Source organism: Bombina bombina, chromosome 3 (genome assembly GCF_027579735.1).
Source record: "Bombina bombina isolate aBomBom1 chromosome 3, aBomBom1.pri, whole genome shotgun sequence".
Taxonomy (NCBI): Eukaryota; Metazoa; Chordata; class Amphibia; order Anura; family Bombinatoridae; genus Bombina; species Bombina bombina.
The window spans coordinates 560038889-560063468 of NC_069501.1; the positions used below are offsets into that span (position 1 = coordinate 560038889).

Here is a 24580-nt window from a genome sequence, read left to right on the forward strand (position 1 = left end):
CTACTCACACATGTTGATTTGTGCATGTGCAAGAAAACAGCTAACTGGACAAGAAGCTGTGGGAGGAGCTTGGAGGCCATTTTCAACTGCTAACAGTTCTTTAAATATTTCATATACTGCTTAAATGCTTATAGATGTGGAACCCATAGCAACATGCTTGTCTGGTGTGTATTAAGACCTTTATAAATATACTTGGGTATATAACACTATTGCCATTGTTGTACTTAGCATTCAATTAAATATAAGATGCTTGTGATTTTGTCTGAGGCTAAACAACATTACAATTGTCAATATATTTTTCAAGTATATATGTAAATATATTTTTTGTTTTAATGTTGACATTGTTATACTTTTTAATTAACTTGTAACTGTTTCTTTGCAAATATGGTGGCTGTTTCCATGGGAACCACTGAGAAGTTGGTGTTTGGATGCAGCTAGCATATGAGGCAGAATCAGTGTATGAGAGGTCACCCTATGATTAAGTGCAGCAAGGCACAAAACGCGTAAGGACTCCTCCTCTGTCCATGTATTTAACATTGAGTGTCGGGTTTAAATGCATCATTAAAGATTCTCGTTTTAACTTTGATTCATGGAGTGCTGCCATTTCCTTTCTTTTACATATAAAAATATTTTAACTGTTTCTGATTTGTCTGCAAAAGGCTTACTGCATTTAACACATCAGACTACTGTTTTTTTAATTATATATGTGGACTCTAATCGGATACAGATACTGGGGATACTTTTGACAGCTATATGTACCATTTCAAAGGTAAAAAAATACCTAAACTACAATTTAAAAGTAATTAAATAATTTGATTTTTTACATATGCATTTCCAGCTAGGGTTTTAACAATGTTTTTTTTTTTTAATAAACCTAATTTGACGCTTAACATTACACACACACTTTATTTTGTATCTTAAGAAAATGTCTACTATTGGCTTACCAGAAGTCCCACTTTTACTGGGATTGTCCCGGTTTGGAGGCGCTGTCCCAGTGTCCCACCCAGTTGTTCATTCTGTCCCAGTAGGGTTGCCACCTCCAGGTTTCAAATCATGTTTCCGGGTTTCAGACCACCTGAAACCCAGACACATTATTCAAAATGACTGGACTGTGGCTCTCCAGCATAGTTGGATGTTGGCACTTTGTTACATACAGCCCTGCTTAGCTTAACGTTCGTGTCCTTCAAAGTTTACATTACATTACATTTACTTGGTTTATTTTCTAAGAATTTACCCCCCCCCCCGACCCCTGGTGACATTGCCGGTAATACACCTTTAGGGGAATCATATGGGTATGACTAGGAAGTACAGACAGGCAGGATTTTTGGCCTAGATCTTGCTTTACTTCATGCAGGATAGCATTTTGGCTATAATCTTCCTACATTATGGTATAGAGTAGCCACTTAAACAGCTTTAGCAGGTACGTGTTTCTTTTTTAATTTCATTCAATGTTGTATTTATGCCTTATCAGTATTTGGCTCTGTTCCTTAATTAGACACATAAAACACATATTACACTGCAGATATTAAATTGTGAAATTGATAATTATGAAAGTGATAATTATGCTTTATGTTTGGCATTATTTAGCATCTGATATTTAGATTAATGACTTATTTGCCATGACAACGTAATGGTGCCTTTTTCACTAGGGGGTGGTGTTATGGTCTATTTAAACTGTGTGATTCACTTGTTTGACTGAGGAAGGGTAGAGTATCCACAAAACATTACACACATAAAAGCTACCCCCCTTGACCATGCTCCTGACCACACCCCCACTGGCACCGCACCAGGTGGTCCCAGTTTCACGTCTCAAAATTATGGTAAGCCTAGTCTACTATTTCTATTTATCCAAATCCTCGTTTTCTGTAGAGTTCAATTTATTTGTGGTTCTCAATGCTGCGCTGCTAGACTTTTAGGTACTTTGAACATCTTCCTGCAACCTATACAGTCTTATATACTCGTGGCTGTATACACAAAATAATACCGGAATCCCAATTTGTCGCAACACCGTCTCTATTCATCGCTATCTAAACCGTCTCTATTCTCCCGCGCTTCTCGCCGTTCACGTGACACTATATATTTGTAGCGAGAAACCACTCACCTGGCAACTACCACTTCGCGCCCACGGCCCCAACCAGTAAACAGTGGAGTAAGCGCGTATTAGCTGGTGCAGCTCGTGCGTCACACGGGGGGCGTGGTACGCTTCAGCCCTGTACTAGTAGTATATAGACAGATATACTGGCAGTTAAACGAAAACCGAATGTAAAAAAACAATGACTATCCTTATACACGTTCACAATAGCCACAAGAACACCACATAGCAAATACAAGTTTTTTCTATTTATTGTGTGCAGTGAGATAGAAGCATGATGTATAAGGCAATGTGATTTATTTAGCTAATTCGTATATTTAAGGAAAACATACGTTTTCCCCAAATCAAAGATGACATGGCAATTTCAGTGTTCTCAATAGATGTAATTGGTTGCCAGGGAAACCAAAGTGCCGTGTCCAGGGTCTATACCCATCTCCCTGCCATTACAACTGCAAAATACCCCCCAACAGAATTCACATCTGTTGCTCGATTCAACTACAAATTAATAGACACACATATACCCCTCTAGTCTATACATATCTATAGAGTGCCCATAGGTTAGAACGCATTTACTGTTATGACATTCAACATAAATAATATTGATGACAACGTGGAGAATGTTCTAGTACCAAACGGATTTTACCCAATCAGAATATTCAGAATACCTGTCATATACTGCCACTTTGAGGACACTTTGTGAATTACATATATAGATTAGGATAGCGCTTTACTACCTGAAAACATCAAGTGAGGTGCAAAATTACGTAACTAATTTCATTGTTAAAGATCACTTTTTACTTTATGCATAGAATATACAGTACTAAATTGTAAATACCTATATAAAAATGCATTTAAAACGGCCAATTAATGATTTGCAAAACTCCTAACAAACTATTTGAAAGCAGTATGTTTATCTTATCCCCTTAATTGTGGCAAACTTGGTCTAGCAGCAAAATTAATGTTTTAGTTTAATGTCTCTTAATGATTTTAATTATAAGTATAGTATATATTATACACTTTTAAAAGCCTTCATTACTGTGCGCAGGCTTTCTAGTTCTTCTGAATGAAGTGAAGCTGGGCTTATTACACAGTGAATAAGTACTCACCACATCCAGGAGAAGATGTTGGGTTATGAAGAATCATGTTAAAAAGATAAAAAGAACAAGAAATATAGTTAGTGTGCTATAAAAACTTACATTTTCACTTTTAGTTCACCTGAAAAAAGAAAAACAATTATAAGTAACAACTCAAAGGCAATTTAACATATCAGTTGCCATAAATGATAAAGGTCCCAAAGTGTAGCATGAAAATAGCAAAAAAAAAATAATAATTATATTGTTGTTTAAATACTGAAGAAATAAGTAAAAGTTTTAGTCTAAATAATAAAGTAATGGGCACCTGCATGTTTTGCCTAAAGGTTTAAAGGCACTTTCTCTTATCTACTCTTTGCTGAGGACAGTTAAAGGGACACTGAACCCAAATGTTTTCTTTTGTGATTCAGATAGAGCATGACATTTTAAGCAACTTTCTAATTTACTCCAATTATCAAATTTTCTTCATTCTCTTGGTATCTTTATTTGAAATGCAAGAATGTAAGTTTAGATGCCGGCCCATTTTTGGTGAACAAACTGGGTTGTTCTTGCTGATTGGTGGATAAATTCATCCACCAATAAAACGTGGTTTCCAGAGTTCTGAACCAAAAAAGAAGCTTAGATGCTTTCTTTTTCAAATACAGATAGTAAGTGAACGAAGAAAAATTGATAATAGGAGTAAATGAGAAAGTTGCTTAAAATTGCATGCTCTATCTAAATCACGAAAGAAAAAAAATTGGGTTCAGTGTCCCTTTGATGACAGTTATCAATAAGCTACAATCTCACAGTGCTTAGTGTCTTATGCCCCTTAAATACCCATCATTTATGTTTAGAACTATATACTTATAATTGTGTATTTGCTAATATTTGATTTTAAACGGATATGAGTCTTCCTGAATTAGTTTCTAGCACTGACATTACCCTGTAAAGACGACTAAATTTTACATATCTCTCAACACAATGCGCCCGAGACCAACAATGAAAATTTGCACTGTTGGCTGATATGAATAGTATTAATTTAGATATCAGCTTTATATATATATATATATATATATATATATATATATATATATATATATATATATATATATATATATATATATATATATACTGTATATACACATACACACACACATATACATACATACATATATATATATATATATATATATATATATACACACACACATATGCAGTCTAAAATGTGTATACAAAGGTTTATGTAGGTATGTCTCCATCTAATTCAGAATAGGACATTAAGAAGATGGATTTGTTTTGATTCTGTTGTTTATCTGTATTTTTTTTATTATTAATATACCACTTACTTTTTTGCTATTATTTAGGTTGCATGTCCTTGGTTTCCTGGTGAAACTTCCCATAAGCAAATACTATATATAATTATATATGTGTGTGTGAGTGTTTCCCATTAATTATGAATTGTTTCAAAAGAAAGAAGAATATTTTTTTAAGTTACACTGTTGTTAAATAATCAATAACATGGTCATTATATCACTATTCAAATTCTGAATGAGAATATCTCAGAACTTATATACAGTTGCAACAAAATGGATGAAGTTATAAAATAGCATTAAGCATTTTAAAGTAACCAGTATTCACAGTTATGGCACTATCCTTCAAAATCCTTTTTTTTTTTTTTTTTATAGTACAATGGACAGAGCATTTGTGCAACAAATAAATACAAGTGGAAGAAAGAAGATTACAAACGTGCCATAAAAAATAGACAAGAACAGAACAGAGGAACAGATAATGAAATTATACATTCAAATTAGTCAAATAAGTCATGGGCTTCACAGACAAATGCCCTGAACATGACAGTATTGGTGGCACCATATGCAATAGTTAGAGTTGTTTATTGTACCTGTAGACATGTGCTTCAAAAAGTGGGTGCTTCTACTTTATATAATGAGCAAAATGTGCCCCCTCCTGTTGCCCCATTCTCTGTAACCCATCAAGTGAGGAATTAAGAGATAACGGAAACATAAAATAAAAAAGGAGTAACAGACCGACAGGACAGCTTAAAGGGGTTTAATGACTCATTAAACAATGAGAAGACAAAGAGATATACGGCATATGGAGACTAAACTGAGGAAATGTTGGGAGAGATAATGAGGGTGTGAGAAACAGTGACAGGGCAGAAATGTGTAGCAATTCTAGTAAGCCAGTGATAAGCAACAATTTGCATATCACTATGTGTGGTCCACAGCTTATTAAAAGGTATGCATGCAATGCATAAACCCTTAAAGGGACACTGAACCCAAAACAAATCTTTTGTGATTCAGATAGAGCAAGCAATTTTAAGCAACTTTCTAATTTACTCCTATTATCATTTTTTCTTTGTTCTTTTGCTATCTTTATTTTAAAAAGGCATCTAAGCTTTGTTTTCTTGGTTCAGAACTCTGGATAGCACTTTTTTTTATTGGTGGATGAATTTATCCACCAATCAGCAAGGACAAATAAAGATACCAAGAGAATGAAGACAATTTGATAATAGGAGTAAATTAGAATGTTGCTTAAAATGTCATCCTCTATCTGAATCATGAAAGAAAAAAATTGGGTTCAGTGTCCCTTTAACAAAAAGCACATTATTCACCAAAACTGTTAAAAATAATAATAAAAAAAAGATAATAAAAAAAAAACACAAGGTATATGACAACTTTATAGAAAAGAGGAAGAAATAGGAATCAAAAAGAATAGGAAGATCAAGGACTGGTAAATAAGTTACAAAATGTAGAGTGAAGCATTAGCAAAAGTAACAGTGTGAGGCGCTTGAAAAATCAGCTCAGAAAAAGGAAAGTGTGAAAGAGAAAAAGGGTCTATCAAATCAGAACAAGTAGGCCAAAGCAGTAAGGGAGGGGGGCATGAGTGGGAGAAACGAGTATGGTCAAAGAGTGGAGAGAAGGATGGAGTGACAGCAAAGAGCTTTGGAGAGGGTAAAGCACGTCTAAGTGTAAAACAGTTATAGTAGACAGAGGGGTGAAAGAAAGAAAAAATGGTGGAAATTAGCAAATCAATCAACAAATCAATGTCTCAGTCAGTTTGATTAAGCAACTTATTCTCAGACAAACATATCCTGTAACCCAGGCCTTCTGGGGTGACCTAAGGACAAGTTTGACCATTTCAATGATAGGTAATGTAAGGTTGTTACAGGAAAGTGGGAGAAAAGAGATACAAAAATTAGCAATTGAGGGAAAAAGGGGAGGAGGAAAGGTTTATAGGGAAACACATGAAAGTTGTTTTTTTGGTAGGGTTTCTTGACAAGAAGAATAAAGTAGGGATGAAAATACATAAAAGCATAAAAACAGATAAATGGGGTGACATAGTAGATACACAAGGACACAATGGAATGGATAACCTATGGGGGGGGGGGGGCAGAGAAAAAAAAGAAAGAAAGGTCTGCTCTATCTGCAGGCTCAATCCATTTTATATGGGCATGTTCTCAAGAACAATGGGCTATGGTTTAAAGAGCAAAAACAGCTAATTCAAATACAAAACTAAACACAAAGGATCGATTTCCGATACATGTAATACTCTGCAGCTAGTATAACAAGTCATTGGAAACAAATTAAGGGGAAACCAATTTTCCAGTACAGTTTCCCATTAAAAAGAAAGGAAAGTAAAAATTAATTCTTCATGATTCAGAAAGAGTATGTCATTTTAAAGAACTTTCCTATTTACTCCTGTTATCAAACTTGCTTTGTTCTGTTATCCTTTGTTAAAGAGCATGCCTAGGTATGCTTAAGAGAAGCAGTGCACTACTGGGAGCTAGCTGCTCATTGGAGGCTCCACATATATCCCTTGTTTTTGGCTCATCTACTGTGTTTAGCTAACTCATATTAGTGCACTGCTGCTTCTTTAATAAAAGATACAAAAGATAATGAAGCAAATTTGTTAACAGGAATACATTTTTAAAGGTTTTTTTTTTTAACATTGTTTGCTCTATCTGAACCATGAAAGACACAATTTGGGTGTTCCTTTCTGCTCAACATTGAAATTGTCTTATGGAATGCGTGTTCTTAAAGGAACAGTAAAGGCAAAAGTAAACACATGGATTGGATACAGCATTTAATTTAATCAACTTTCCAATGTACCGCTGTTATCAGTTTTGCTTAGTTCTCTTTGTTTTCTTTGTTAAAGAGTAATCCTAGGTGAGCTCAAGAGAAGCAGTTTTAGCAACAATATTTACAGCAATGTTATACATATGTGCAAACAATGCTGCCGTAGAATGGTAAATTCACATGCAAGCTCCTAAACTCCTACCAGCCTACCTAGATTTATTCTTCAACAAAGGAAAAAAAAGCAAATAAGATACTAGAAGTAAATTGCAAAGATGTGTAAAATTGCACACCCTGAATTATGAGAATTTCATTTTTACTTTACTGTCCTTTTAAGGAGCGGGTAGAAAGATTATATAAGGAGAATATATGAAATAAAAGGAAACAACTGAAAACTATATAGAAGGGTGAAAATGAATTTAAATGTGCATTAAATGTAAACAATGAGAAATATGTGAAGAATTTAGATACAGATGGAATTTCGAGGAAAATGTGTAAAAAGAGGGAAGCATAACTGGGGAGAAAAACAAGTACATTAAACACTTTGAGATGGTAATATAAAATGATAAATTGTATATAAAAAAAACTCTGCAATATACTTTCATTATATTTTTTTTTTGTCCCCTTTTCCTGTAATTCCATTCTGAAATTGTGAGCTTTTCAGTTCCTGTTAGAAGTAGGAGTGCAGAACACTGTTATATTCCACACAGCCATTGGCTGCACACTCTAGTGACCAATTTATAACTGTCCCTAATTGGTCACAGCAGAGAAAGTAACCTAAGTTACAACATGGCAGCTCCCATTGTTTTATAGACACTAAAACTTTACACCTATTTTGTCAGTATTTAAACATCAAATTAAACTTTAAAAAAATACATTTACATGTTATTCTCAGACTAATCTTTTCTTTGAATGTATCATTCTATCTAGCATTTATTTAGTGTTTAATGTCCTTTTAAGAAATAAAGGAGATAGACCCTATGAGAGAGAAAGGCAGTGGATGAGAAAAAAGTAAGATATATGTCACATAATTCAAAAATTGACAGGCGGTATTAATATTTCCCTAAAGCCAAATTGCTTAAAGGGACACTGAACCCAATTTTTTTCTTTTGTGATTCAGATAGAGCATGCAATTTTAAGCAACTTTCTAATTTACTCCTATTATCAATTTTTCTTTGTTCTCTTGCTATCTTTATTTGAAAAAGAAAGTCCAGAACCTTGGACGGCACTTTTGTATTGGTGGATGAATGTATCCACCAATCAGCAAGAACAACCCAGGTTGTTCACCAAAATGGGCTGGCATTTAAACTTACATTTTTGCTTTTCAAATAAAGATACCAAGAGAATGAAGAACATTTGCTAATAGGAGTAAATTAGAAAGTTGCTTAAAATTGCATGCTCTATCTGAATCACAAAAGAAAAAATTTGGGTTCAGTGTCCCTTTAACTACAGAGTAACATAATCCAATGGGGTTAATGATCTGCTCTATATCCATTCCCATACAAAACAGTCGTCACATGGGACATTTAATCTGTTTGTTTTTCAACATTAGGAATCTCTCTTTCAGGATACTGGATGCTATCACTTGTGTAATTTAGGAAAGGTAGTTCATTATAACGTTGTGGGTTAATGCTAATTACTCTTTAAATTGCAACCTGCTATTTCTTACAGTGCTAACAAATCTCCTTACAGGCATCATTAACCTTACTAGTAAATACTCTTAACAAATAGGATCCCATAAATCAGTCACATAGCCATTAGTATAACTAAAATATACAGCTGACAAGCCTGGGACCACCAAAAGTATTATAGTAACACTGTCTGTTGTAACAGACTGATAGGAATCACAATAATTTATTACAGCAAATCGTAAGTCTGCGAAATATCCGTAGTTATAAGTGATACTGAACGCTTTATGCCGCAATCGATGTATATTAGAATTCTGTGGAATGCAGCAAATTCCCCTTATCCTAAGCCCGGCATGGGGTTACCCAGACCGTGAAGTGCTAGCCAGCCAGATATTTAGCTTACCTTATTGTAGGCACCCAGTGAATAGGACTTGGCAAAAACTATAACTAGAACCATTCTACAACTACTCAAAAAAATACAGGTTTAAGGTCACCCACCTACTGATTTGTATTGCCCCATTTATAATTAACAAAGAATCAATCATGCCACCCGAATAACACCTTGTAGCCTACAGTTTCACAGGTTATGTCACCTGGACTTAGAAATTAAAGGTGTCCTCTAATTATACCTTAATTAATTTAAAATATTAACCTACCTCCAACAGTGCCTGTCTTCACGCCCCGCCCCTTTCCTATGGGGGGCTTACCTAAGTGACGTCATAAAGGTTATCATGGGGAACTTGAAGCTGCCAGTCTTGCCATCCCGGGGCCCTCCACCTGCACTGAAACCTTCCTAGTTTGACGTCACCACCACACACTCCTCAGATAGAATTCCAATTCAGTGTTCACGCCCACTCTGGCATTCCTCAATAATGATTGGACAAAATGCAAATAGAGGTTCGGCTATTGCGGAATAGAATGAAATGGCAGGAACTGATGGGCGTGGCTCTGCGGTTCTCTGCAGTGTCTGAGAGGTTTAGCTTGTTCACTGCTGGTATTGTAGGTGAGAGACTGAGAGGTTATCGCAAAACGTGTGTGTACCTGCTCATCTCTGTCTTTTAATGAGACATCTGTAATTCATATAGATAAGTAAAAAGAGTATTGATGTAATTTGGAGAAAAGGGATGATGATATGTACATTGTTACACATATGCAGTTCATGTTATACTACAAAAATGGTATTTGTGTGTACAAATAAAATGCTCTACTTCATTAGAACTATTTATTGTTGCATTCATGGAATACCCCATTCTGCTCTAGATGCAGCCATTGATTGGAGCATATGCATGTATGCCTGTTTATTGTTTTCTTACCTGTTGCCCTCTTTTCTGAAGGGGCACAGGAGCATCATTTTATCTATATAATCACTTTGCATGGCTTAAAAACAGTAAAATAAAGGATTTGTTTTCAAAGTAAAATGCTCTCATAAGAGTGTTCATTTCAACTCACCACAACAAACAGTTGGATGGCATTATCCTATAGATATAGAATATCTGTATGACTACAAAACTTCAGCTACTGTTCAGCAAAAACAATAACACAAATCTACTATACTAACAAAAAGTACAAAAATAGTTCTACCTAACTCTTTCACACTTGTAAACAGCTCTACCACCTATTTCACTCTTGTAAGGATTATCAGTAAATGCACCCAACCATAAAATCTGCTGACACACAGCTCTGGCTAATGGCCAAGTCCATACTTAAGATGAAATACAACTTAAAAAAATAGATGGATAGATACTGGTTGATTTCCTTTACAAAGAATACATCAAATCCATGGTTGTAGGCTTTGAACAAAGACAAATATGTTTTTGCCCCCAGTTGCTTCAGGAAATACAACTGAAGTGCTTCTGCCCAATCTCTGTTCAATGGAGGTAATATACTTTATTTAATAATTAGTTTGCACTAATATAGATTTCTATATAAACACACAAGTAAGTATAGTAGATACATACATTATATCATTATAAGCCTCTGTGCAGAGCAGTAATGTGTTATTAATGTTCCAGCAGTACATGGAACTCCCTCCCCCTGTCTTCCCCAGCAGCTGGTACAGTACTGATAAGCCAGGAGGTAGATCCCATGCAGTGCACGTGCCCTTGCTTACAGCCAAACATGGCAGAGGGTGGTCAATTAGAAACAGCAAGATATTCAGTCCAAAGAATAGTCAGCCAAACACAAAATGTAATCTCCCATAAAATGTTTCATTATTTACGGTAAATTACATTTGTAATGCAATTTTATTATTTAGTTTGCCTACTTTTCATGTAATTTAACTATGAACCATGATGTTTTCTCCAGTGCCCCAAGAGAGACTGGACTAGATCCTGCAATATTCTGAAGTCTGATAGCTTGATCAGTGCAGCAGCTCATTTTCTTTCTTTTCACACCCCTGGGCTAAGCTGATTTTGATCTTTTTTTACTGCTTCCATTTAAACACTATTGCAAGTCATACTTCAGTGAACAGAAATGATATATCATTTTTATGAGCATTATAATATTTATATTTCATTGCAAATGAGAAGGTCGCAACAACGTTAAATATATATATATATATTATTTTCAAGTAACTTTTTATTTATTTGAACTAGTTAGTTATTAAATAGTTAATAACTATTAACTAACTAGTCTACCTAGTTAAAATAAATACAAACTTACCTGTGAAATAAAAATAAAACCTAAGATAGCTACAATATAACTATTAGTTATATTGTAGCTAGCTTAGTTTTTTTTTTTTTTTTTTTTTTTACAGGTATGTATTTAGTTTTAAATAGGAATAATTTAGGTAATAATTGTAAGGTTTATTTAGATTTATTTTAATTATATTTAAGTTAGTGGGTGTTAGGGTTAGATTTAGGCTTAGATTTAGGCTTAGAGTTATGTTAGGGTTAGGGTTATGCTTAGGGTTAGAGTTAAGTTAGGGTTAGATTTAGGGGTTAATATATTTATTTAGTGTTAGTGATGTTGGAGGCCAGAGGTTTAGTGGTTAATAACTTTAGTATAGTGGCGACGACATTGGGGCGGCAGATTAGGGGTTAATAACTAATGTAGGTGGTGGCGATGTTAAGGGCGGCAGATTAGGGGTTAATAAGTGTATTTAGGTGGCAGTGATGTTAGGGGGCAGCAGATTAGGGGTTAATAACTATGTAGATGGCGGCGATATCGGGAGCGGCAGATTATGGGTTAATAGTTTTATTTAGGTGGCGGCGATGTCAGGGGCGGCAGATTAGGGGTGTTTTGACGTGGATTTTATGTTAGGTTTAAACATAACTTTTTATTTCCCCATAGACATCAATGGGGCTGCGTCACAGAGCTTTTGTTTCCGCGATCGCAGGTGTTAGGCTTTTTTTTTGCCGGCTCTCCCCATTGATGTCTATAGGGAAATTGTGCACGAGCACGTCAAAGCAGCACTTGTATTTGGATGCGGTATGGAGCTCAACGCCACCATATCGCCCGCACAAGCCTGCTTTTTGTAAACTTGTAATAGCAGCGCTATAGGGAGGTGAAATAACACCGCTTTCTCCAACATAGGTGTGTCCGGTCCACGGCGTCATCCTTACTTGTGGGATATTCTCTTCCCCAACAGGAAATGGCAAAGAGTCCCAGCAAAGATGGTCACATGATCCCTCCTAGGCTCCGCCCACCCCAGTCATTCTCTTTGCCGTTGCACAGGCAACATCTCCACGGAGATGGTTAAGAGTTTTTTGGTGTTTAAATGGATAAAAAATTAGAAGGTTTGCTTAAAAAGATTTTTGTTCAGCAGGGTTACCTTCTACAACCAATTTCATGCATTGTTCCTGTCACTACGGCAGCGTGTTTCTGGTTCGAGGAACTAGAAAAGTCGCTCAATAAAGAATCTTCGTATGAGGAGGTTATGGACAGAGTTCAAGCACTTAAATTGGCTAACTCTTTTATTTTAGATGCCGCTTTGCAATTAGCTAGATTAGCGGCGAAAAATTCAGGGTTTGCTATCGTGGCGCGAAGAGCGCTTTGGCTAAAGTCTTGGTCAGCGGATGTGTCTTCCAAGACAAAATTGCTTAACATCCCTTTCAAGGGTAAAACATTATTTGGACCTGATTTGAAAGAGATTATTTCAGACATCACTGGGGGAAAGGGCCACGCCCTCCCACAGGATAGGTCTTTTAAGGCTAAAAATAGGCCTAATTTTTGTCCCTTTCGCAGAAACGGACCAGCCTCTAATTCTACATCCTCTAAGCAAGAGGGTAATACTTCACAACCCAAACCAGCCTGGAGACCAATGCAAGGCTGGAACAAGGGTAAGCAGGCCAAGAAGCCTACCACTGCTACCAAAACAGCATGAAGGGATGGCCCCCGATCCGGGACCGGATCTGGTGGGGGCAGACTTTCTCTCTTTGCTCAGGCTTGGGCAAGAGATGTTCAGGATCCTTGGGCGCTAGAGATAGTTTCTCAAGGTTATCTCCTGGAATTCAAGGAACTACCCCCAAGGGGAAGGTTCCACAGGTCTCAATTATCTTCAAACCAAATAAAAAGACAGGCATTCTTACATTGTGTAGAAGACCTGTTAAAAATGGGAGTGATTCATCCAGTTCCAATAAGAGAACAAGGGATGGGTTTTTATTCCAACCTGTTCATAGTTCCCAAAAAAGAGGGAACATTCAGACCAATTTTGGATCTCAAGATCCTAAACAAATTTCTCAAGGTTCCATCGTTCAAAATGGAAACTATTCGAACGATCCTACCTACTATCCAGGAAAATCAATTTATGACTACCGTGGATTTAAAGGATGCGTACCTACATATTCCTATCCACAAGGAACATCATCAGTTCCTAAGGTTCGCTTTTCTGGACAAGCATTACCAGTTTGTGGCACTTCCATTCGGATTAGCCACTGCTCCAAGGATTTTCACAAAGGTACTAGGGTCCCTTCTAGCGGTTCTAAGACCAAGGGGCATTGCAGTAGTACCTTACTTGGACGACATCCTGATTCAAGCGTCGTCTCTGTCAAAAGCAAAGGCTCATACGGACATCGTCCTATCCTTTCTCAGATCTCACGGATGGAAGGTGAACAAAGAAAAAAGTTCTCTGTCCCCGTCAACAAGAGTTCCCTTCTTGGGAACGATAATAGATTCCTTAGAAATGAGGATTTTTCTGACAGAGGTCAGAAAATCAAAAATTCTAAGTTCTTGTCAAGTACTTTATTCTGTTCTTCGTCCTTCCATTTTGCAGTGCATGGAAGTAATAGGATTGATGGTTGCAGCAATGGACATAGTTCCTTTTGCACGAATTCATCTAAGACCATTACAACTGTGCATGCTCAGACAGTGGAATGGGGATTATACAGACTTGTCTCCGACGATTCAAGTAGATCAAAAGACCAGAGATTCACTCCGTTGGTGGCTGACCCTGGACAATCTGTCACAGGGAATGAGCTTCCGCAGACCAGAGTGGGTCATTGTCACGACCGACGCCAGCCTGGTGGGCTGGGGCGCGGTCTGGGAACCCCTGAAAGCTCAGGGTCTATGGTCTCGGGAAGAATCTCTTCTCCCGATAAACATTCTGGAACTGAGAGCGATATTCAATGCTCTCAAAGCTTGGCCTCAACTAGCAAAGGCCAAATTCATAAGGTTTCAATCAGACAACATGACGACTGTTGCATATATCAATCATCAGGGGGGAACAAGGAGTTCCCTAGCGATGGAAGAAGTGACCAAAATAATCCAATGGGCGGAGGATCACTCCTGCCACTTGTCTGCAATCCACATCCCAGGAGTGGAAAATTGGGAAGCGGATTTTCTGAGTCGTCAGACATTCCATCCGGGGGAGTGGGAACTCCATCCGGAAATCTTTGCCCAAATAATTCAATTATGGGGCATTCCAGACATGGATCTGATGGCGTCCCGTCAGAACTTCAAGGTTCCTTGCTACGGGTCCAGATCCAGGGATCCAAGGGCGACTCTAGTAGATGCACTAGTAGCACCTTGGACCTTCAACCTAGCTTATGTATTCCCACCGTTTCCTCTCATTCCCAGGCTGGTAGCCAGGATCAATCAAGAGAGGGCCTCGGTGATCTTGATAAGTCCTGCGTGGCCACGCAGGACTTGGTATGCAGACCTGGTGAATATGTCATCGGCTCCACCATGGAAGCTACCTTTGAGACAGGACCTTCTTGTTCAGGGTCCATTCGAACATCCGAATCTGGTTTCCCTCCAACTGACGGCTTGGAGATTGAACGCTTGATTCTATCCTTTCTATAAGAAGGTTTGGAGAAAGGATTATCTGCAAGTTCTCTGAAGGGACAGATCTCTGCTTTATCTGTTTTACTTCACAAAAGACTGGCAGCTGTGCCAGATGTTCAAGCATTTGTTCAGGCTCTGGTTAGAATCAAGCCTGTTTACAGACCTTTGACTCCTCCCTGGAGTCTAAATCTAGTTCTTTCAGTTCTTCAAGGGGTTCCGTTTGAACCCTTACATTCCGTAGATATTAAGTTATTATCTTGGAAAGTTTTGTTTTTGGTTGCAATTTCTTCTGCTAGAAGAGTTTCAGAGTTATCTGCTCTGCAGTGTTCTCCGCCCTATCTGGTGTTCCATGCAGATAAGGTGGTTTTGCGTACTAAGCCTGGTTTTCTTCCGAAAGTTGTTTCCAACAAAAATATTAACCAGGAGATAGTTGTACCTTCTTTGTGTCCGAATCCAGTTTCAAAGAAGGAACGTTTGTTACACAATTTGGACGTAGTCCGTTCTCTAAAATTCTATTTAGAGGCTACTAAAGATTTCAGACAAACATCTTCCATGTTTGTTGTTTATTCTGGTAAAAGGAGAGGTCAAAAAGCGACTTCTACCTCTCTTTCCTTTTGGCTTAAAAGCATTATCCGATTGGCTTATGAGACTGCCGGACGGCAGCCTCCTGAAAGAATCACAGCTCACTCCACTAGGGCTGTGGCTTCTACATGGGCCTTCAAGAACGAGGCTTCTGTTGACCAGATATGTAAGGCAGCGACTTGGTCTTCACTGCACACTTTTGCCAAATTTTACAAATTTGATACTTTTGCTTCTTCGGAGGCTATTTTTGGGAGAAAGGTTTTGCAAGCCGTGGTGCCTTCCATTTAGGTGACCTGATTTGCTCCCTCCCTTCATCCGTGTCCTAAAGCTTTGGTATTGGTTCCCACAAAGTAAGGATGACGCCGTGGACCGGACACACCTATGTTGGAGAAAACAGAATTTATGCTTACCTGATAAATTACTTTCTCCAACGGTGTGTCCGGTCCACGGCCCGCCCTGGTTTTTTAATCAGGTCTGATGAATTATTTTCTCTAACTACAGTCACCACGGTATCATATGGTTTCTCCTATATATATTTCCTCCTGTCCGTCGGTCGAATGACTGGGGTGGGCGGAGCCTAGGAGGGATCATGTGACCAGCTTTGCTGGGACTCTTTGCCATTTCCTGTTGGGGAAGAGAATATCCCACAAGTAAGGATGACGCCGTGGACCGGACACAACGTTGGAGAAAGTAATTTATCAGGTAAGCATAAATTCTGTTTTTGTGACGGTCGTTAATTTCCCTATATCGCTGAAAACTAGTAATGTAGCTGATTGTAAATAGCCACTGCCAGGTGATCTCAGCTGCTACATTTATCACCAGGGCTTGAAATTTCCACTTGTCTACTAGTCCCGGATAAATAATAAATGGCAGTGGAAAAATAAAATATTAGATTTTTCCTATATTGAACATTGAGTGGACTAGTAACTTCTAACCCCTGACTGGTAAACAAGAGTGGTATTTTTAAACTCCTGGTTATCACTATACTAAATTGTTATCAGTGGTATTTAAAGTTGCATGAGGGGTTCATACTTGATATTGGGTGTTGTAATAAAAACAACAGGGGCCCCTTGTGCCAGAGTAGAAATACGAGCACTTTTTTGCTATGTGATTGCTGTCACCACAGTGATCACCTGACTATACAGACAAAATGTACATATTGTTTTCCAAATAGAACTACAGTACTATAAAATAAACTTTATTGTGGCTCTTAAAACATTTTTTATTATATATGCCTAAAGCTATCATATTAAAGGGACACTGAAACCAATTTTTTTCTTTTATGATTCAGATAGAGCATGCAATTTTAACACCTTAACGACTGAGGACGTGCAGGGTACGTCCTCAGAAAAAAGGCAGTTAATGCCTGAGAACGTACCCTGCACGTCCTCAGTGTGGAAAGCAGCTGGAAGCGATCCTGCTCGCTTCCAGATGCTTTCCGGTTATTGCAGTGATGCCTCGATATGGAGGCATCCTGCAATAACCTTTTTAAGTCATCCGGTGCAGAGAGAGCCACTCTGTGGCCCTCTCTGCACCGGAGATCGGTGGCTCCCTGCGTTGGTGGGTGGGAGCCGGACCGGGAGGCGGGTGGCGGCCATCGATGGCCCTGTTGATGTGAAGGGGGGGCGGGATCGTGGGCGGGGGGTGGCTGGGGGCGCGCACGGGCGCGCGCGCGTGCACGGGAGGGTGGGGGCGGGCGCGTGCACGGGGGGGAGCGGGTGGGAACCGCTACACTACAGAAAATGTGGAAATAAAAAATATAAAAAAAATGTCAAAATAAAAAAAAAAAAACGATCAGCAAGGTGGTGGGGGTTTGTCTGTGTGTGTGTGGGGGGGGGGGGAAGCTACACTACAGAAAAAAAAAAACCAAACAAAAAAAAAGCACTTTTTATTGTAAACTGGGTACTGGCAGACAGCTGCCAGTACCCAAGATGGCCCCCAATAAGGCAGAGGGGAGGGTTAGAGAGCGGTTTTGGGGGGGATCAGGGAGGTTGGGGGCTAAGGGGGGGATCCTACACCGTAGCATATGTAAATATGCTAAAAAAAAAATTCATTTTTTTTTAAAACCCTTTTATTTTAGTACTGGCAGACTTTCTGCCAGTACTTAAGATGGCGGGGACAATTGTGGGGTGGGGGAGGGAAGGGAGCTGTTTGGGAGGGATCAGGGGGTGGGATGTGTCAGATGGGAGGCTGATCTCTACACTAAAGCTAAAATTAACCCTGCAAGCTCACTACAAACTCCCTAATTAACCCTTTCACTGCTAGCCATAATACACGTGTGAGGCGCAACAGGATTTAGTGGCCTTCTAATTACCAGAAAGCAACGCCAAAGTCATATATGTCTGCTATTTCTGAACAAAGGGGATCCCAGACAAGCATTTACAACCATTTGTGCCATAATTGCACAAGCTGTTTGTAAATGATTTCAGTGAGAAACCTAAAATTGTGAAAATTTTACGTTTTTTTTAATTTGATCGCATTTGGCGGTGAAATGGTGGCATGAAATATACCAAAATGTGCCTAGATCAATACTTGGGGTTGTCTACTACACTACACTAAAGCTAAAATTAACCCTACAAGCTCCCTAAAAGCTCCCTAATTAACCCCTTAACTGCTGGGCATGATACACTTGTGGTGCGCAGTGGCATTTAGCGGCCTTCTAATTACCAAAAAGCAACGCCAAAGCCATATATGTGTGCTATTTCTGAACAAAGGGGATCCCAGAGAAGAATTTACAACCATTTATGCCATAATTGCACAAGTTGTTTGTAAATAATTTCAGTGAGAAATCGAAAGTTTGTGAAAAAATTTGTGAAAAAGTGAACGATTTTTTGTATTTGATCGCATTTGGCGGTGAAATGGTGGTATGAAATATACCAAAATTGGCCTAGATCAATACTTTATGATGTCTACTAAAAAAAAATATATACATGTCAAGGGATATTCAGGGATTCCTGAAAGATATCAGTGTTCTAATGTAACTAGCGCTAATTTTGGAAAAAAATGGTTTGGAAATAGCAAAGTGCTACTTGTATTTATGGCCCTATAACTTGCAAAAAAAGCAAAGAACATGTAAACATTGGGTATTTTTTTAAACTCAGGACAAAATTTAGAAACTATTTAGCATGGGTGTTTTTTGGTGGTTGTAGATGTGTAACAGATTTTGGGGGTCAAAGTTAGAAAAAGTGTGTTTTTTTCCATTTTTCCTCATATTTTATCATTTTTTTTATAGTAAATTATAAGATATGATGAAAATAATGGTATCTTTAGAAATTCCATTTAATGGCGAGAAAAACGGTATATAATATGTGTGGGTACAGTAAATGAGTAAGAAGAAAATTACAGCTAAACACAAACACCGCAAAAATGTAAAAATAGCCTTGGTCCCAAACGGACAGAAAATGGAAAAGTGCTGTGGTCATTAAGGGGTTAATCAACTTTCTAATTTACTCCTATTATCAATTTTTCTTCATTCTCTTGCTATCTTTATTTGAAAAGCAAGAATGTAAGTTTAGAAGCCAGCCCATTTTTGGTTCACAATCTGGGTTGTGCTTGCTGATTGGACAGCACCAATAAACAAGTGCTGTCCAGGGTCTGAACCAAAAATTGGCTGGCTCTTTAGCTTAGATGCCTTCTTTTTCAAATAAAGATAGCAAGAGAACAACAAAAAATTGATAAAAGGAGTAAATTAGAAATTTACTTAAAATTGCACACTCTATCTGAATCATGAAAGAAAAAAATTTGGGTTTAGTATCCCTTTAAGAGTAAAACCTTAGTTAACTTTTTTTTTTAATTATCGTTTAGGGGGGTTTGGTACTTTTCAAGACCCCTAACATTTAAAACAGCAAGTGATTCTCTTTCAGATGAAGGGTCTTGATAATCTGTAGAAGGTAAGAGAGCTGATATTGGGGGGTTTAAATTACTTCCCCCATCCAGCTCCCTTCCCAAATATAGTGTCCCCTCCCTATTGTGACATTACCACGTGTTTGTGGTGACGTCACCAGCACTCACATAGATAGCTTGGAAAAGCCGCCCACTATGCTACTAATGATTCCCAACCTGTAGTGTGAAGGATCACCGAAACAGCTACTGATTGGCGATCGCCCTGCATAACAAGGATGCCTTGTTATGTGCACACAGGTTGTGATGTGCATGATGAGGTATCATCATTATGTGCATCAAACCAGTTATATGTAGCCCTAAATGACCTCAGCAAAGGAAGCAAGATGACCCATGCCAAAGAAACTATGTTTCAAGCCTGGAAAACAATGCACCTTTTGCTAACTAAACAATAGATTTAAATACTTTTACGTCTATTTTATGTACAGAGTTTTAGCAACAAAGTGCGTAATTGCTGACACTGTGCATAGATATATAAAAAAAAAAAAACAAGCTGAATGTCTCTTTAAATTAATAGACCGAAAGGATTGTTGACTGTTGTAAAACATGAAGCTTTTAATTCATATTATTCATTAATCTTGTGCATTTTACATTTTGTTTATTAACTATATATTATTAATCATTGTAGAGATTTCTAGTCTGGAAATTTCTGCTGCAACAACAAAATGCAAGAGAACATTTTGTTGTCAACCTGGAAAGGCCTTATTCTTTTCACAGCAAGCTATTTATTGATCAGAATAAAGGTTTATGTTGAAGATATTGAAATTATCAACATTTCTAGTATACGCAGGTGCTGGCAGCATAACATTTTGTAGTACATCACATTCTGGAACAAATACAAGAATATAACTTGAGGTGCAAAATATTGTTTTAATGTATTTTATTATTTCCTTTCTTTAATATTGAGATTTAGCTACCTACAGTAATTTAATTTTTTTCCCATTCTTGTTTCCTCTGGTTTTTTAATTATATGACTTTTTAAAAAAATAATAATAGCTATAGGCATGTGAAGTATTCAATGTCTACACACACAAGACTTGTGCCAAGGGAAACAGAATTTACAGTTTTAAAGGGACATTAAACCCAATTTTTTTTCTTTCATGATTTAGAAAGAACATACAATTTTGAACAACTTTCTAATTTACTTCTATTATCTAATTTGCTTTATTCTCTTGATAGTCTTTGCTGAAAAGCATAGCTAGATAGGCTCAGTAGCTGCTGATTAGTGGCTGCACATAGATGCCTCATGTGATTGGCTCACTCATGTGCATTGCTATTTCTTTAACAAAGGATATCTAAAGAATTAAGCAAATTAGATAATAGAAGTAAATTGGAATGTTGTTTAAAATTGTATTCTCTACATGAATCATGAATCATGAAAGAAAAATGTTGGGTTTACTGTTCCTTTAGGGGGTGTCAAATTGTGTTAAGTGGTTCAATCACAAACCTGTCACCTTGCTATTCCCATAGGGCTCATAATCATCCATGTATTCCCTAGCCTATAACCATACTACCTGGCAAACCCCTTGCTGAGTAAAGCAGAGGTAAATAAAGTCTGTTATGAAAAAAACATAATTTATGTAAGAACTTACCTGATAAATTTATTTCTTTCATATTGGCAAGAGTCCATGAGCTAGAGTCCATGAGCTAGTGACGTATGGGATATACAATCCTACCAGGAGGGGCAAAGTTTCCCAAACCTCAAAATACCTATAAATACACCCCTCACCATACCCACAATTCAGTTTAACGAATAGCCAAGTAGTGGGGTGATAAAGAAAGGAGTAAAAAGCATCAAAAAAGGAACTGGAAATATAATTGTGCTTTATCCAAAAAAATCATAACCACCATAAAAAAGGATGGGTCTCATGGACTCTTGCCAATATGAAAGAAATTAATTTATCAGGTAAGTTCTTACATAAATTATGTTTTCTTTCATGTAATTGGCAAGAGTCCATGAGCTAGTGACGTATGGGATAGTAATACCCAAGATGTGGAACTCCACAGAAGAGTCACTAGTCATTTTCCGCTGAAAAAATTAATCCACAACCAAAAATATATATGTTTTTTCTCATAGTTGAAAAGAAAAAAACTTAAACATAAGCAGAAAAATCAAACTGAAACAGCTACCTGAAGAACTTTTCTAACAAAAACTGCTTCCGAAGAAGAAAATACATCAAAACGGTAGAATTTAGTAAATGTATGCAAAGAAGACTAAGTTGTTGCTTTGCAAATCTGATCAACTGAAGCTTCATTTTTAAAAGTCCAAGAAGTGGAGACTGATCTAGTAGAATGAGCTGTAATTCTCTGAGGCGGGGCCTGACCCGACTCCAAATAAGCCTGATGAATCAAAAGCTTTAACCAAGATGCCAAGGAAATGGCAAAAGCTTTCTGACATTTCCTAGAACCAGAAAAGACAACAAATAGTCTAGAAGTCTTCCTGAAATCTTTAGTAGCTTCAACATAATATTTCAAAGCTCTTACAACATCCAAAGAATGTAAGGATCTCTCCAAAGAATTCTTAGGATTAGGACCAGTGGCGGCTGGTGAATTTTTAGGATGGGGGTGCACAAGACCCCCCCCCCTATTAGAAAGACACGCCCCTTTGAAAACCACGCCCCTTTTTAAAAACCATGCCCTTTAACAAGCCACACCCATTTTAAAAGCCACACCCATTTGAACCAGCAGTGTTTTTGGTCATCGTCTTCTTGAAATATCCAGCCCCAGCCTGGGGGTAACTTCAACTGAAGTTTGTGACTGATTCCTCAAAATTATTCTCAAGTATCTGCTGATATTGAGTGGAATCCATGAGACTCTCAACAATATTCCCAGTAGTACAGGTCTTTGGAGGTGGTCTGTGGGCTGTTTTTGACCGTTCTCACCATCCTTTGCCTTTGCCTCTGGCCCTCTCTGATATTTTACTTGCCCTGCCACTTCTGGCCTTAACAAGAACTGTGCCTGTGGTCTTCCATATCCTCACCATGCATTGCTCACTGTGTTCCTCATAGTGGACACAGACATCTTAAATCTATGAATGCATACTCTTCAGTACAGCCATGTTCACGTGCGACAGTGCACAAATGGAGGAGCCTACACTACCTGCCCATGTCTAGTCTTAAAATATACATGATGGTGCTCAGTTAAATTATATAATAACATATATATATATATATTAACCAAATGATTAATTAAAGCTGCAAAATAATAAGAATGTTGAATGTACATTTATGAAAACATATATATTCCTGGATTTAAAGAACCTTCCACTTTATAGAGTAATACAACCATATTTCAATTACTGTTGCCCCAGCCCCCAGTGTTCGATATTAGGCAATGCAGCCAAAGGCCTTGGCAACATGAAGATAAATACACCCACATTTTACGTTCTACAAAAGAAGATTATTTCTATTACACTAGTGCTTAATAATTAACTTCAACAGTAAAGATTAAAACAGAATGTTGATAACTCAAGTACAATTTTTGTAAATTAAGTCAATCCGCCTGTCTTTTTTTGAGGCAAATAAATCAATAACATTTTCGGTGAATGTAGGCATGTCATTGATCAATTGTTTTTCAATTGTGAGCATGGCTAGAGCAGTCAGTCTTTCCTCAGTCATGGTGCTCCTTAGAAATGTCTTAACTCGTTTTAAAGTTGAGAAACATCTCTCAGCCTCAGCAGTTGTCACGGGAATAGTCGAAATAATTTGCAACAGTTTGTAGGTCTCCGAAAAAGTACTGTCCAAGTTATTTTCTATTACAAACTGTAGAAGACTGATGGCACCATTCATATTTCAGAAATCTGGTCTTCTGTAAATTACTCCTAGTTCAGTTTTCAGGCGATCTTTCTGTAATGTGTGATAAACTGCTGATGTTTGTTCAAGAAGCTGATTTGGAAAAATGTTCTCGTAATCCGCAAATTTTTCCGCTTGGAGGAGAGAAACAGCCGAGTAGTGAGTTATAAAAGAAAATCTATCTTTTACTTGATTTGTGATAACATCGCATATCTCTTTAGCTGCCACAGTCTGAGCAATGTGAATATTTTCTCTCTTCCTTTTCCTAGATGTTTCCTCTGTTATCGTCATGGTCACTGTGTCCATTCTATTCCTTTCGTTTTCCATTGTCTGCTGGAAAGTGTTAATATGTTTTCGAATAAGTGCCGCATCTGTTTGTGTTTTCTGAAGTTGATTGTATAACACATCTACACGTGGCATAATATTGTGAAAAACTGTAAGCCAAAACACGAATACCGAGTCTTGTAACATACGCCAAATAGCCCCCGCTTGATTTATAGCTATTTCTTTTTTCGATGTTGACTGTTGTTTTTCTATGCATTCAATTAACTGTTCCCTGTTTTCAAAAACTGTATTGACGGTTCGACTCTTGAAATTCCACCTGGTGGCTGAACCATGAGGTATCCTTCTTCTAAAAGTTTCATCTAGAATAGCTATCCTTTGTGGCGAGTTACTAAAAAAGTTAGTAATGTCACTTAGATTTGAAAAAAATACTCGAACTTGTTGATTTTGACTGCTTGCTTGGCTGACAATTAAATTGAGCTGATGTGCATAGCAATGCACCAAATGTGCATTCTTGTAGGTACGTTTAATTATAGCCTGAACACCTGCATGCTGACCACTCATCACGCTTGCACTGTCGTAACTCTGCGATATCAGTTTCTCTGGGTTGTCTATAACTTTTTCCAAAGTAGCTTGAATACACGTAGCTAAAGATTCTGCATCATGTCCAGCTGGATTAGTAAATTCCCAGAATCTCTCAACCGGTTGTCCGTTACCTATAATGTATCTAAAAACAACAACCAATTAGAAGGCAGATGAAACATCAGTAGTTTCATCTGCTATCACTGCTACAAAACTTGCATTTGATATTTCCTTCTTTATTTGGTTCTGGCAAACAGTAAGCATACAGTCTAATAAATCGTTTTGAATTTCTTTTGACGTTCCTTTAAAAACAGTGGCACTAGTGAGATGTTCTTTT

At 37.6% G+C, this 24580-nt stretch overlaps 1 protein-coding gene across 1 annotated transcript in view; it reads right to left on the reverse strand.

Moving 5' to 3' along the window:
* EPB41 (erythrocyte membrane protein band 4.1) overlaps positions 1 to 5442 on the reverse strand; it is a 392405-nt gene extending 386963 nt beyond the window's left edge. The window contains exon 1 of the mRNA XM_053707087.1: positions 5063 to 5442. Coding sequence (XP_053563062.1) covers positions 5063 to 5072 — 10 coding nt within the window. The 5' untranslated portion in view covers positions 5073 to 5442. The remainder of the gene's footprint in view (positions 1 to 5062) is intronic.
* Positions 5443 to 24580: the final 19138 nt, after the last annotated feature.